General features: G+C 47.3%; 1 protein-coding gene across 8 annotated transcripts in view; it reads right to left on the bottom strand.

Moving 5' to 3' along the window:
• The window catches only part of DENND2B (DENN domain containing 2B), a 152,798-nt gene that overhangs the window by 33,369 nt on the left and 105,406 nt on the right, over positions 1 to 14,023 (bottom strand). For 7 of the 8 annotated variants that reach the window (XM_058545937.1, XM_058545939.1, XM_058545933.1 and 4 more), the window contains one exon: positions 455 to 1,714. The exons of the other annotated variant lie outside the window; for it this stretch is intronic. In XM_058545937.1, coding sequence (XP_058401920.1) covers positions 455 to 1,714 — 1,260 coding nt within the window. The remainder of the gene's footprint in view (positions 1 to 454; positions 1,715 to 14,023) is intronic. 8 annotated transcript variants of the gene reach the window in all.

The following is a 14,023-nucleotide window of genomic DNA, read 5'->3' on the forward strand; positions in this document are numbered from 1 at the left end:
ATTATGACAGATAATGCTTCACTCAAATCAACTTCTAATGCTGGCATTTCAGGTAGTCATGAGGCGAAGATCTTACTAGTCCTCAAGGGACTGCCTATTCTATCTAAAAGTAAGGTAGCCCTACCCTTCGCACTGAGGACTGAGGAAGCTTCGACAGGGCTCGTAATGCAGCCTGACTCTAGTCCAAAGGCCAAACCAGCCAACGTCTTCAGTACACAGCATCTGGAAGAAGCGCTCTCACCCTCCCACTCACATTTAAGTATCCTTATCCTGCAAGAGCAGAAGAACAATCTCTTTTTCACCTAACTCATGTTACCACCTAACAATTATTTGGTGCTTCAGAACTTACAAAGCACTATTGACTGTGACTCACAACCACAATCTGCTTTTGCATCTTCCATTGAAAAGAAAGCCACTGTGCCCAGCTACAAGACACCGGAGGGGCATCTGTTACCTGCTCTGGGACTTGCGGTGACCACGCATGTCCTTCTTGGGTCTCCGGGTGACTGGTGGGGCTGGGGTGGAGGGCAGGGGGGGTGGAGCAGCAGGTGTGGGCGAAGGAGGTAGACCATTGCTTGGCTTACTCTTGGGGTTCTTGTCAGCCTCATATTCAAAGGTGCGCTTGGGTTTGGGGACAGGGTTCACAGCGGGGTCAGGGGAGCTCTTCGATGGCAGCAGCTGGGGGCTTGGGCTATTTCCAGGGGTCCCTGGCTTCGTGGAGCCACTGCCTTCCCTCTCTGGGGGTGGGCCCGCCTCCCCCCCAACTCCAGCCACTCCTCCTGCCCGGCTGCCAGCGCTCACACTTGCAGTCCCTGTCAGTTCCTCCAAGGTGCCCAAGGTCCCAGTCTTCCTTCTCCCTCGGTCTACACTGTAGCAGCTGCTGGGGAGCTGGGGCAGTCCCCGGCCTGGCTGCTCCTTCAGGGCCTGTTCAATTTTCTGGATCCGACTCAGCACTGCTGAGCTCTCTTTCCTGCTGCCATGCCCCCTGAGGAAGGCACTGGGCTCACTCCGGCCTGGCCGTTTCTCCAGCCGGTAGAAAGAGTCCCGGACAGGGAGTGCCTCTCCTTCCTCCTCGGTCTCAGGGTAGGAACACTCGGAGAAGGTCCTGCTCATCCTCCGGAGGCCCTTGAAATCAAAGGTCTTTTCTGAGCTGCAGGGGGATGGCACCACGCTGGGACAGCCCACACTGGGGCAGCCCTCACTGACCACCAACTCGCCCCCAGAGCCCTCCCGTTTCTCTCCGCACATGCTCATCCTGGGCGAAGCCTCTCGGCGACCCTCCCATGCTGAAATCTTCTCCCGGATGCCCAGGCTGTGGGCACGGGCGCCAGTGCGGTTCAGAAAGACACTCCGTGAGCCAGCGGCTGGCCCCAGGGATGGAGTGCTCTGGGCAAGGGGGAGGCAAGCAGCTACTCCCTCTACATCCTGGGCTGCCCCTTGGACATTCTGCTTCTGGTCCTCTCTCTTGCACACTGAAGGGCTTCTGTCCAAAGAACTGAAGCTGGTAGCCTTGAGGGGACAGACAGGTGGTGAAGTGTCTGGGGTGGGAGCTTGAGGATTCTGGGGTGAAGGATCACGGGGGTGCCAGTCCTTGAGGAGCAGCCGGGAGCTGGAGCGGCTTGGGTATCTGCAGGCTGACGTTTCACTGTCACTGAGGGGGTAGATGGGACTCCTCGGTGGGGAGAGAACTGGAGGTGGAGAGACTGACTGAGACCTAGAAGCAAGAGAAACTGATAGTGAGTGGCCTGATAATCAGAGGCACTATATTTTATTCTTAGAGAGCTCAGTGTCTCTTTCCTGTAGGATTCTCAAGTTAAAAGTACTCTGTTCAAGTAATGCACCTTCAAAGCTATCCTCAAGGAAAGAAACAGCTCCTTACCCACAGCAGGCCAAACTCAATGGGGCTCTCTGCCCAATTCATTCCCAGAGATCCTAAGTAATGTCCGGAACAGAAGCCAGTTCTGTGACAGGCAAGAGCATCCCAAGAGTCTAAACCTACCAACTAGAGAAGAGTAAGACCAGTGGTGTGCTGCTAAATGTTTAACAATCGGCTCTCTGGGGGAGAAAGCCCAGATCTGTAGTTATTTGCCAATTTCCGCAGTATAAATATTCCCAGTATGTCTGATTTCAAGCTACCAATGTGACCTCGTGGAATGTGAAGTTGGGAAGAGATGCTAACGATCAGCTCTCATGAGCTGCTACAAAGCATCTCCAGCACTTCACACTTCCTGAAGTAGCCCCAAAAATACACTCAAGCCCTTTGATCTGTCTCCTTAACAAGCCCCTACCACCCCTGAGACTTCTGCTACTGGACACAAGATACTGCACCTCAGCTTGAGTCTTGGCCAGAATTCAGGTCCCTGAAGGTCTCAAAAGGATCAGGAGGGCCCAAGAAAGAGTCCTTTCTACTCACTGAGGAGGCTAACGGGGAGGGGAGACCAACTCCTTAGGCAGCTCCACCCTCCAGTAGACATCACATCAAATAAGTACCAGTCATTTCCCAGCTCCAAATCCACATACAGATCTTATTGAATATCAGGAATAGTTCTAAATAAATGTCATTACATATATTAACTCATTTAATCTTCACAAAAACTCTATAATTATTATCTGTATTTTACAGACGAAAAACACTGAGGCATAGAAAGCTTAAATATCTCATCCAAGGTCCCACAGCTGGTAAGCGGTGAAGCCAGGACAAGAAAGTACACTATACTATGTTGCCTCTCTAAAGAGGAAGCCGTGGCCTCTGCCATCTTTGCAAAATACCCGGCGCCCCCAGACGTAGCTCAGCAGAAAACCCCATAGCATCAGGCACAGCCCTGTCTCAAATGTAGCATTTGTAAGTGTCAGGGGACCTCTTGGTCTTCCCTACCAGACCATGATTTCTTCCAGGTAGAGGGACACATACTCAGTATCTGGAAGGTGCTCAGTGAACGATGAACAAATAAAGAAAGGAAAAGGTAAAGGTGAGTTTATTGAAGAGAACCATGAGCACACTTCCTTTTCAGTACACTCTTGCAGTTGTCTACTAGGGTAATCACTGTCAACTTTCAGAATTCTTCCCAAACAGTTTCAGTTCAAAGACAGCAGGGTTTCGCCAGCACTGCATGCTACAAAGGTCTACCTGACCCTAATGCCATGGCCCTCAAAGCTGGGCGGTCCAGCCTTGCAGGCTCCAGAGTGCCATGCCACCCACAGGAAGGCAGCCAGCTGCCCCTGAGCCAGGCTGCTGTCACTGCTTGCTCACACACAGAAAACCAGAGCTCGGGTGAGTCAGGGATTGGCCGATAATTCCCTGTTGGGTCATAGCCTCTGGCTGCCCCTGATCAACAGGAAACCTCAACATGCTTAAGTTGTTTTTAAAAGGGCAAGTCAAACAAGAGCCATCCCACGTGTACACGGGCACAGATGAGAGAAATTCAGTGCCCAGCCAAGCCGATGACCAAAGAGACTGCTCAGTGAGGAGGTGTGAAAAGAATAAGCCTCAGCGCTCCCTAGGGGAGGCGGCAGCAGGGCAATGCGCCAAGCTGAGCCTGGGGAGATCTCAACCTACTCACAATCGAGAGAGGTCTTAGATCCCTCATTTATTTTACAGAACCATGGATGCAAAAGGCCATCAGTCCAGCCCTGTAAGCCAATGAGTGTCTGGGCTGCACAAAGGGCTCTATGTTTCAGTTATTCTCAATGGGAGATGGGAGAAGATGGCTTTCATAGAGGACGACCTTATCATTGTTTATTCACTCAACAAATACTTAGTGAGCACCTACTATGTGCCAGGCCCTGCTCTGGGTGCTAGATACAAGAATAAACACAAGAGACAACAATTCACGTCCTTGTGAAGCTTACATTCTAGTGGGAGATGACAGGCACCTAATGAGACCCTGAATCTCTTCGGAAGCCATTTCAAACTATATATCCCTCCCCTCTCCAGACATTTTGATATATGCTCCCTAGGGATGTGTCTCCTCAACCCCCAAGGTGAAAATTCACCAGTCCATGGAACCACTGCTACTTACGAGGGGTGTGGCACGGCTCCCATAGGTGGGATAGAAAAAGGGTGAGGACCTCTGGCCTGATTCCAGCATGCTGTCAGAAAGAATGATTCTGTAACCTCCCTTAGTAGTTCCAGCATCCCACAAGCAAAGAAATTCTCTCAATGCCTAGCCTGCTTTAACTCTTGTGAAGGGTAAAATAGAGAAGAGACCGGCCCTTTCCTTTTAAGGTCCTAGTCTTCACATCATTGCTGATCTGTGGCCCAGAGCTGCAACTGCTCCTTGCCCAGACTCCCACAGGCCAGGCCCAATGCATTTCAGCAACTCATGATGGAAAAGGGGGCCTGGCCATGCTGACCTGGAGCCCAGGCACCCCTGGGTTCATCACAGAGAAGGCAACATTCACTCACTCCAAGGTCCTGGGGATAAATTTGCAAACAATATAGATAAGGCGCTGCCTCATGGGGCTGAAATTCTCACTCAAGGGTAGAACTCACTGCTACTCTCCATATGTTTCTACCCATTATTAGGAACGTGACCATGGGCAAAGCCACTCCCTCGCTCTTAGCTTCCAGTTTCAGTTCCTCAAAATTGTTCTAATTACATCACAGAGTTGTCATAATGGGCAAATGAGACCATGGATGTGAAATGATGTCATACACTGTAACTCACTGGGATTGTTAATTATCATTAGTATTATTTTTCACCAGGTTATGCTAGGCCAGTCATTCTCAATAGAGGGTAAGAACATCATTGTCTTAGAGTTCAGGTTTCAGTGCAGCCACTGACAAGCTATGTAACTTTGAGCAAATAACCTTCTCTCTCCAAGCCTCAGTTTCTTTATCTGTACAATGGAGGTTAAAAGAACACATATCTCGGAGGATTGTTGTAAGGAATAGAGACAAGGCATGTCAAGTGTTGAGCTCAGCGGCTAACACATAGTGCTCAATCTTAGCTTGATAATTACTAATACTAACAAGGGGCTAACTATTTAGAATAACTGCTTGGGAAACTTTTTCATACAGCTTACCTCTGTCCTTGGATTCTAAACATTCAGGGTGGGGAGAGGAGAATAATGAGGAAATTGAACAAGGCCATAAATTCTTTGCAGCTTTTTCTGCTCCTTGAATCTAGGATGACATTGTTATTTGCTTTGATCAACAGAATGCAGTGGTAATTAAATTTTTCGAGTTCCAAACTTGCAGCCTCAAGAGGCCTTGCAGTTTCCCCCTTCACCCACTTGGAATGGTGCCCTAAGACTGTCATGTGAGGAAGCCAGTCTAGTCTTTTAGAGGATGAGAGGCCATGTGGAGCATAACCAAAGCACCTCAGCCAACAGCCAGCCACCATGTGAGTGAGGTCATCCTGAACCCAGCTGAACCCAGGTACATAAGTGAGCCCAGGGAAAACCAGTACGAAACTGCCCAGTGAATGCAAAGAAACATGAGAAATAATTAATTGTTCCAAGTCACTTAGTTTTAGGGTGGTAGGCTATACCGCAATAGTAAAAGGATACAGGTGGGAGAGGCCAGGCTTGCGTATAATTGGCCCAGCCCATCTCAGTGCAGAACCACTGTCCTGGGGCCTTCCATCCCTATGTGTCTCGCCATCACTTCCCCACAGACCAGCTTCCACGGTCTTGATGTTTGGACTGGATCTCTCTCTCACTCACTACTAGAGGCTCTGGCACTATTTTGTGAGCCTCCCATTTCCTTGGAAATGGAGCTAGTTCTATAACCCCAAACATCAACTTCATCAGTCTTTGCTCTCAGGTTGAGGGAGGGCTCAGGAGGATCTGTTACCTAGAGAACAGAGAAGCTTAAGGAGGAACACAATGAGGGCTGGCAGTCTGGATGCTTGGTTCTTTGGAACAAAGAGTTTGCACAGCAGGTGACATCTCCTTGGCGTGGAGGGCAGAGAGTGCTCACTCTTGGGCTTTAGTTTCACTCTCTAGTTGTTTCCCAGTTTTTCAAACTGAGGTTGGGAGTGAAAGAACGATAAGCCTCCTGTTGGACAGGGGAAACTATGGCCAAGAGAATGGTAGTGCCAGGATGCAGGCATTCTCAGGAAATCAACCATCTGAGCAAAGTCCTCTTTTGGTTCTGGTCTCCCATCTGCCACTGACAGTCTCCAGCTTCACTCCTTCAGGGTTCCCAGGACAGCTCTCTGCCAACCTTCTCTGAACCCTGACCATGGGAACAAAGAAGCCACCTACTGCCCAGGCTGAAGTGTGCCAGCTGCACCAGGCTTGAGACACACCTTGGCCCTTCTATCTATTCAACGAATATTTATTGAGTACCAACTATATACCAAGAACTATCTTAGGCATTAAGGATCAGCAGAGACTAAAAATAGACAAAGTTTCTCTCTATAGGTAACATTCTGGTGGAGGGAGACAGCATGGCTTTATTTGTTTAGAGTGAACAGACAATAAATAAACACACACTAAGGCGCCAACGAAGAAGAATAAAACAGAATAAAGGGATAGAGATTAATAGGAGGAGCAATCAGGGAAGGCCTCTCTGCCAGGGGAACATGGGAACATAACCCTAAGGAAGTTAGCAATGTATTTATACATGGGAGGAATGTTCCAGGCAGAAGGAGCAGTAGGGCAAAGTCTTGAGACAACTGCATATTTAAAGTATTCCAGGGGCAGCGAGGAGGCCAGTGTGGCCAGAGTGGAGTGAGAAGAGGAGGAGTGGGCTGGAGATTAGTCGGAGAGTCACCACAGGCCACATCATGGAGGACCCCATGGACCAACAATAAGACATGGGCTTTTACTCTAAGAGAGAAAGGAAACTCTTGAAGGGGTGAGCAGAAGAATGACATGATCTGACTTTGTATCAGAGAATGAAGTATAGGGATGCAAGGGTGGCAGCACACAGATTATTTACAGGCCACTGCAACAATCCAGACCTCCGATTAGGATGGCTTGGATTAGAATGGCAGCTGTAGAGGTGGATCTATTTTGAGGGCTATGCCAATAGGATTTGCTCATGGACTGGATGAAAGGTATGAGAGACAAAGAGAAGTCAAGGATGACATCAAGATTACTAGCCTGAGCACCTGGTAGAATGGAGTTAGGGTTATGAATTTCAATTTGGGAGTCATCAGTAGTATACAGATACTATTTAAAACTATATGACCAGATGAGGTCATCTAGGGAGTAAGTGTAGCTAGCGAAGAAGTCCAAGGACTGAACCCTGGGGCATTCCAGTGTTTCGAGGTCAGGTGGAGAAGAAAGAACTAGCAACAGAGACTGAGTGAGAAGAGCACGTAGTGAGGAAGGAGAAAAACCATGAAGAGTGATGTCCTGAGACCTTCAAGAAATAGGGAGTAATCAACTGAGTCAAATGTGCTGCCAATACAGTAAGAGAAAGACTGCGAAACGCTCATTAGATTTGGCAACATGGAGGTCATCGTGACCTTGAGAACAGAGATTTTGGTAGAGAGATAGGAAAGGAAGCCTGACTGGAAAGAATTCAAGAAAATAGGAGAAGAGAAGTAAAGACCAAGAGTTCAGACAACCCTTCCAAAGGGTTTTCCTAAAAAGGGGAACAAGGAAATGAGGCAGTAGTTAGAGGAGAATGTGGGGTAATAGAAGCATTTTGTTTGTTAATTTGAGCTAGGAGATATTACAGCATGCTTGAATGATGACTGGAATGATCCAGTAGAGAGGGAAAAGTTGTTGATGCAGGACAAGAGGGGACAAATGCAGGAGCAACGTCCTTGAGCAGGCAGTGAGGGGGATGGGGAGCCAATGCCCATCTAGAAAGGCTGGCATTACACTGGGGAACCCCCTTTGCTCTCGTTCCCATCCACCTGGGATGAGTGTCTTCTCACATGGCCTCATCCCTATGCTTTTTATGCTTCCTTCACTCCTGGCTTTTACTGCTGCTTGTATTTCCAACTCATTCCACAGAGGGGAGAAAAGGTCCTGATTTGTTCTTTTTATCCCCCTTGGCTTTAAGGATCTGGATCCAGCTGCCTCTCCAAACACACTGATCTACCTGATGACTAAATCCTATCAACTCTGCATCCTTCACATCTCTCAGATCTGTCCCTCTCCTCACCATCCCCACCGCTACTGCTACTTCCTTGGCTCATACTGTCTTTTCCTCCATACAATCCAGCATCCCACCCTGAGCCACAACAAACTCCTTGCTTTCCACACCTCTAGGCCTTCACACATTCGTTTCTTTTGCTTGGAATGCTGGCTTGTCCACTTACATATCTCTGTCGCTCAGCTGAAGTATAACCTCCTCTATGGAATCTCTCTTGACCCTACTCTCTTCACTCAGGTGGAGATGGCCAATTTTTGACGCCTTCATTGTGCCTGGAAACACATCTATTAGGGTACTTATAATACTTTATTGGACTATATTGTTTCTTTACCCATCTCCCTTACTAGACTATGAGCAGACCTACTTGAAGGTGGTGACAGTGTCTTGTTAATCTTGGTATCCCCTACTCTTTGCACTGTATCTAGAATTCAGTAGGAATTAATATATTTGTGTTGAATGAGTAAAAAATAAATGGTCAAAACCTAGGTCTCCTTATGCCTGCTCGGGGCATCATTCAGACTTCCTTGCCTCCCTCTCTGTGCCATATGACCTGAAGAACAACACAGAAAGGTACACAAAGCACTTAGAGCAGTGCAACATGGCTGTTGGTCCCCTAAGTCCTCTCTCATAAGGCAAAAAATCATAGACTAGACCAAGGGTCTAGAGACCTGGGTTCTCCTCTGGTCCTGGTTCCATCACTTGCTCTTGGGCAAGTCACCTAAACTCTCTGAGCCTCAGGTTCTCTATCTATAAAACAAGGGGAAAACACTTGCTCTGAGCATCCTCATATACTAGCTCTGTGACTAAGATGATGTAAATTTTAAAAGTGTTTGAACACTATAAATAGTTACATGAAGGTAGACGAAATATAAAAGAGAAGTAAATACAAAGCAGCTAAAAGACACCTAAGACTCTGCTCTTCTCATCTCTCGCTCTTTATTCTAAAGCCCCAGAGCTTGCCCCTGGGGAGGCAGACACTGTGAAACTGGGCATTTGTGCCACTGCCTGTCAGCAGGCAGCTAGTCCTGCTGCTCAGCACAGACGTGGATGCCAACACTGCAGCATATGACCGGCCAAAACCAACATTTACAGGAGAGAAAGCAAGATAGATAAAAGGAGAAAGAGAGAAGAAAAGGGGGAGAATACAAAGGAAATTAAAACAAACAGGGGAACATAAACACTCACACTCACAGACAAATGTATAAGACAAGTGAGTAGGAAAGAAACGGTATGAACTAAGGTGTGGAAAGAGAAACACATTTAAAGAGAAAGCACCGTGCGTGCGAGCACATAGACGGAAAGTGCGAGTTAAAGTGTAAAATACACACCCTTCCTTCTAGTATTTTTTCACAAGAACACAACCCAACCCTTGAGTTAGTAACAGGGCCATTCTCAAGTAACACAGCAGGAAGCATTTGTGCTAAGGGACGCCTCATATATTGTCAAGTGCACCCAGGGACTTTTTTGAAGGGAAGACTATCTTTAGTCCTTGATGACAAGACAGTTCTGAACTCAGTGTGTCCAAAGTTGCTTTTTTTCTGGCCACAGTGCTTCTAAAAGTGTCAGTATCAAAGAGGACCAGTTGAGAACAGTTGGGGAAGGTCCTGGGAGCCCAGAAAATATCCCCAGAGGCTCCAAGATGGGCTGTGGGTGCCATGAAGTAAGCCTGTCTGCAGGTTAAGGTTACACAGGGCCCAGCTTCCAATATGCTCCCATCCCAACTCAGCAGAGGTCTAGCTTGCTCTCAAATGAAACTGCCTGGGGGTTGGGCATTCGCCATTCTAGGGCTGCTAAACTAAGGTTGGCCCTGTCGGCTCAGTGGGCATCAGCATGCTCCCACCACTCAGCAATTGCCCCAACTCTGGAGATGGCATTCTCACTGTACCCCGCCAAGGCTATACTCTGAGGCACACAGGAGGAGAAAAGGGAGAAAGGCTGCCTAAGTACTATCAGCAAGTCCAAAAGTTTGTTCCCCAGGCCAGAGGAGGAGCTCAACTCAGTAACTCCCACTGACATCCTCCTCTGGGACAGTCCTGATAAAAAGCCAAAGGACAGGGTGACTGACACTCACAACTTAGCCTTCCTTAGCGCTCCTAAAGCAACCTCATCTCAAATGGCTGGAAGAGGGCCGGGCCCAAGGCTTGGCGGTTAAGTGCGCGCGCTCCGCTGCTGGGGGCCCAGGTTCGGATCCCGGGTGTGCACCAACGCACCGCTTCTCCAGCCATGCTGAGGCCGCGTCCCACATACAGCAACTAGAAGGATATGCAGCTATGACATACAACTATCTACTGGGGCTTTGGGGGAAAAAATAAATAAATAAATAAAATTATAAAAAAAAAAAATGGCTCAAAGCCCACAACAGGGTCTAGGACAGCCTTTTCCTCCAAGTGAGACTACATCTGGGCCACCACCTACAGAGACTCTTGAGGTCAATCACAGCTTGTCAGGGTATGTAGAATGGTGGCTAGGGTCAGAGCAGAAATGGAGTCACCTTTCCACCTCCAGAAAGCACATCTAAGAATCTACCAAAGCCAAACCTGCCTGCCCCTCGGCTGATTTCCAGGGAAGCACAAAAAGGACTGGCGAGCTCTTCTCTGGGTGGGAACCCCAAGTCCTCTAAGTAGTAGCAGCAATGAACATAGAGAATTTATAAGCAGAAGCCCTCTCTGAGGCAGGTAAGAAATGATGCCTTCCAGGAACATCCCCAAGGCCCTAGTCCAGTAAAGTGGGACTGCTATGTAAGCAGAACCAGGCACTGTGCAAAGCCAAGAGGGAGAGAAATGTAGCTCCAGGAAACCATGCTAAGACATCTGTGACGGTTTTAAAACATGGTCCCGAAACTCTTTGACAAGTCTCCTGTTAAAATGACCCCTTCTCTTGAATCTGGGCTCTGTGACTGCTTGATCAACAGAATATAGGTAGAAATGGGCCACTTTTCAGACCCAGGCCTCAAGAAACCAGCAGCTTCTACTTCCTGTCTCCCATGCTGTGAGGAAGCCCAGGCCATGCAGAGAGGGCACATGGAGGTGTTCTGACTGACTGTCCCAGCAACAGCCAGTATCTACTCTTGAATTGTGAGGTAAGATGCCTCCATGTAAGACCAGCCCGAAGCCATTGAGTCACCCTAAGCCTTGAAGTCTTTTCAGCCAAAGTCCCAGGCATCGTGGAGCAGGGACCAGCCATCCCTGCAGTGCTCTGTCTGAATTCCTAATCTACAGAGTCTGGGAGCATAATAAAATGGTTGTTCTACACCATAAATTCTGGGGTACTTATGTAGCAGAAGATAACTGGAACAGATTTTGGTACGTAGAAGTGGAGTGCTTTTGAAACAAAATCCTCAAACACTGACTTTGGGACTGAGTGACAGGCTAACAGAAGGCGCTTAGGGGAAAATAAGAAAATGTTATTAGAAGCTAGAGGAAAGGGGACCCTTGTGATGTTGAAAAGTTTGTAACTCTGTCACCTGTGGTAACATGGAAAATAGGAAATAGACCTAATAAATTAGATGAACTAGCGCAAGATATCTCCAGGCAGAGTGCTGAAGGTGCCGTCTGACTTCTCCTAGCTGCCAACAGTAAAAGAGAAAACAGATGAGCCAAAAAAAGGAACTGTTCAGTTTTCAAGCAAAATTTAAAGAAAACACAAATGAGAAAGGGCTTCCTGGGTTAGAAAATAAAACTCGTTTCATTCTCAGTCTCTCTAGACAGGAAAAAATTCTCAAATTAAGAAACAGCTTCTGGGGCCGGCCTCCTGGTGCAAGTGGTTAAGCGTGCACGCTCCGCTGCCGCCGCCCAGGGTTCACTGGCTCAGATCCCGGGCGCGCACCTACGCACCACTTATCAAGCCATGCTGTGGCGGCGTCCCATATAAAGTGAAGGAAGATGGGCACGGATGTTAGCCCAGGGCCAGTCTTCCTCAGCAAAAAGAGGAGGATTGGCAGATGTTAGAGCAGGGCTGATCTTCCTCAAAAAAAAAAAAGAAACAGCTTCCAGGGCCGGCCCCGTGGCTTAGCGGTTAAGTGCGCACGTTCTACTACTGGCGGCCCGGGTTTGGATTCCGGGGGCCCACCGATCCACCACTTCTCCGGCCATGCTGAGGCCGCGTCCCACATACAGCAACTATAAGGATGTGCAACTATGACGTACAACTATCTACTGGGGCTTTGGGGGGAAAAAAAAAAAAAGGAGGAGAATTGGCAATAGATGTTAGCTCAGAGCCGGTCTTCCTCAGCAAAAAGAGGAGGATTAGCATGGATGTTAGCTCAGGGCTGATCTTCCTCACAAAAAAAATGAAATAAAATAAGAAACAGCTTCCAGATTGTGGTGACAGTTTTACAGAGGGTGTGTATGTGTGTGGGTGGGTGGGTGTGAACTCATCAAACTGTACACTTTAAATTGCACAGTTTATTGTACTTTAATTATCCCTCAATAAATCTTTAAAAAAAAAATCTAGAGTGGGACTGAAAGGTCCTTTGTCAAGATCTAAAAAAAGATTTAAACTGTTACCTCATAGACTCTTACAGATAGACAGACAAGAGGCCTTCTAAGGATCTTAAGGGTGGGCCTCGCAGATCCTCTGTAAATAATAAGGCTTCTAAGACTCTTAAGAACCACTGTCCCATAGCAATGTCACAAGGAAGCCAAAGTAGAAAGGGGCTCATCTTGAAGTGATTTGTACATGTGCCTTTTGTCTACTGCAATAGATTATAAAGTGATTTATAAGAAACCCACAAAGTTTTTAAAGGAAGGGTATCAGCTGGGACTGAAAAGAATACAGACAGTATAAAATGAAGGGAAGACTTTGGACCCTTCAAATATTACGTGCATAAAGAGATGGAGAAAACTACTTACCCACAAAAATGAGCTACTTTTTTTGGAAAAGGAAGGATGATTTAGAGGGCAAAATCATAACCCTGAGGGTGGAGCTAGAAGCAAGGTAAATGACTCCCAGGCAACAGAAGTAAGACCTAATCAAGAAATTGGCAACACGTGCTTCACTGAATATAAAAATTACAATGGACCAGTAACTGCTGGGCGTCCTCCAGTGTCCTCCAATTTCATAGAAAAGTATCTACAGTGGTTAATCCTAGGCCTGTCCCACCAGTGTATCTTGGGTGACTGATATATATTCTCCTTAGTTTATAGGTCTCCACGTCAAGAGTAATAGCACTCAAGGAACTGTACACAATGAAAGGTACTGCACCCAAAGAGTCTTATCTATACCTGGATCTGAATTAGATGATGAGATCTTAGACTTCAAGCTGATGCCATTAACAGGATGAGACTTGGGATCTTAGGAGAGAGACTGAAGTGTATTTTGCATTTGGGAAGGATATGAACTTTTATGACCAGAGAGCAGACTGGCAGACTGTACTTTCCAAAGATAGCGACCACAACATATCCCATGCATGTAATCTCACATGCCCTTCTCACAATGTGATCTGATCCTCTCATCGACTGGGAACTATTTTCCCTCCCCTTGTGTGATGCTGTGATTTATAATAAGAAATATATATTTGGTCTTCATCCCTGTTTCTGGCATGGAGCTCCTAAAACGCTTGGAATTTCCTAAGTGATGTCAGAGATAAAGGTGTCTTTTGTTATGTTAACAAAATGACTTTTGGACCACACCTAAGATTGGGGGCTGGCTGCCAAGAGAACTACCATGTGATTAGAGGGTTGGAACTTTCAGTCCCACCCCTCTACACTTCCAGGCAGGGGAGAGGGGCTAGAGGTTGAACCAATCACTAATGGCCAATGATTTAATCAACCACGCCTAAGTAATGAAGCCTCCATAAACACCCAAAAGGACAGGGTTCAGAGAGCTTCCATGTTGGTGAATCATAATGCTTCCTTGTGCCACCATGCTAGGCCCAAGCTCCACGGGGACAGAAGCTCCTTTGTTCAGGACCTCACGCTATATATCTCTTCATCTGGCTGTTGATTTGTATTCTTTAATATCCTT

This window comes from Diceros bicornis, chromosome 7 (genome assembly GCF_020826845.1).
Source record: "Diceros bicornis minor isolate mBicDic1 chromosome 7, mDicBic1.mat.cur, whole genome shotgun sequence".
NCBI classification, from domain to species: domain Eukaryota; kingdom Metazoa; phylum Chordata; class Mammalia; order Perissodactyla; family Rhinocerotidae; genus Diceros; species Diceros bicornis.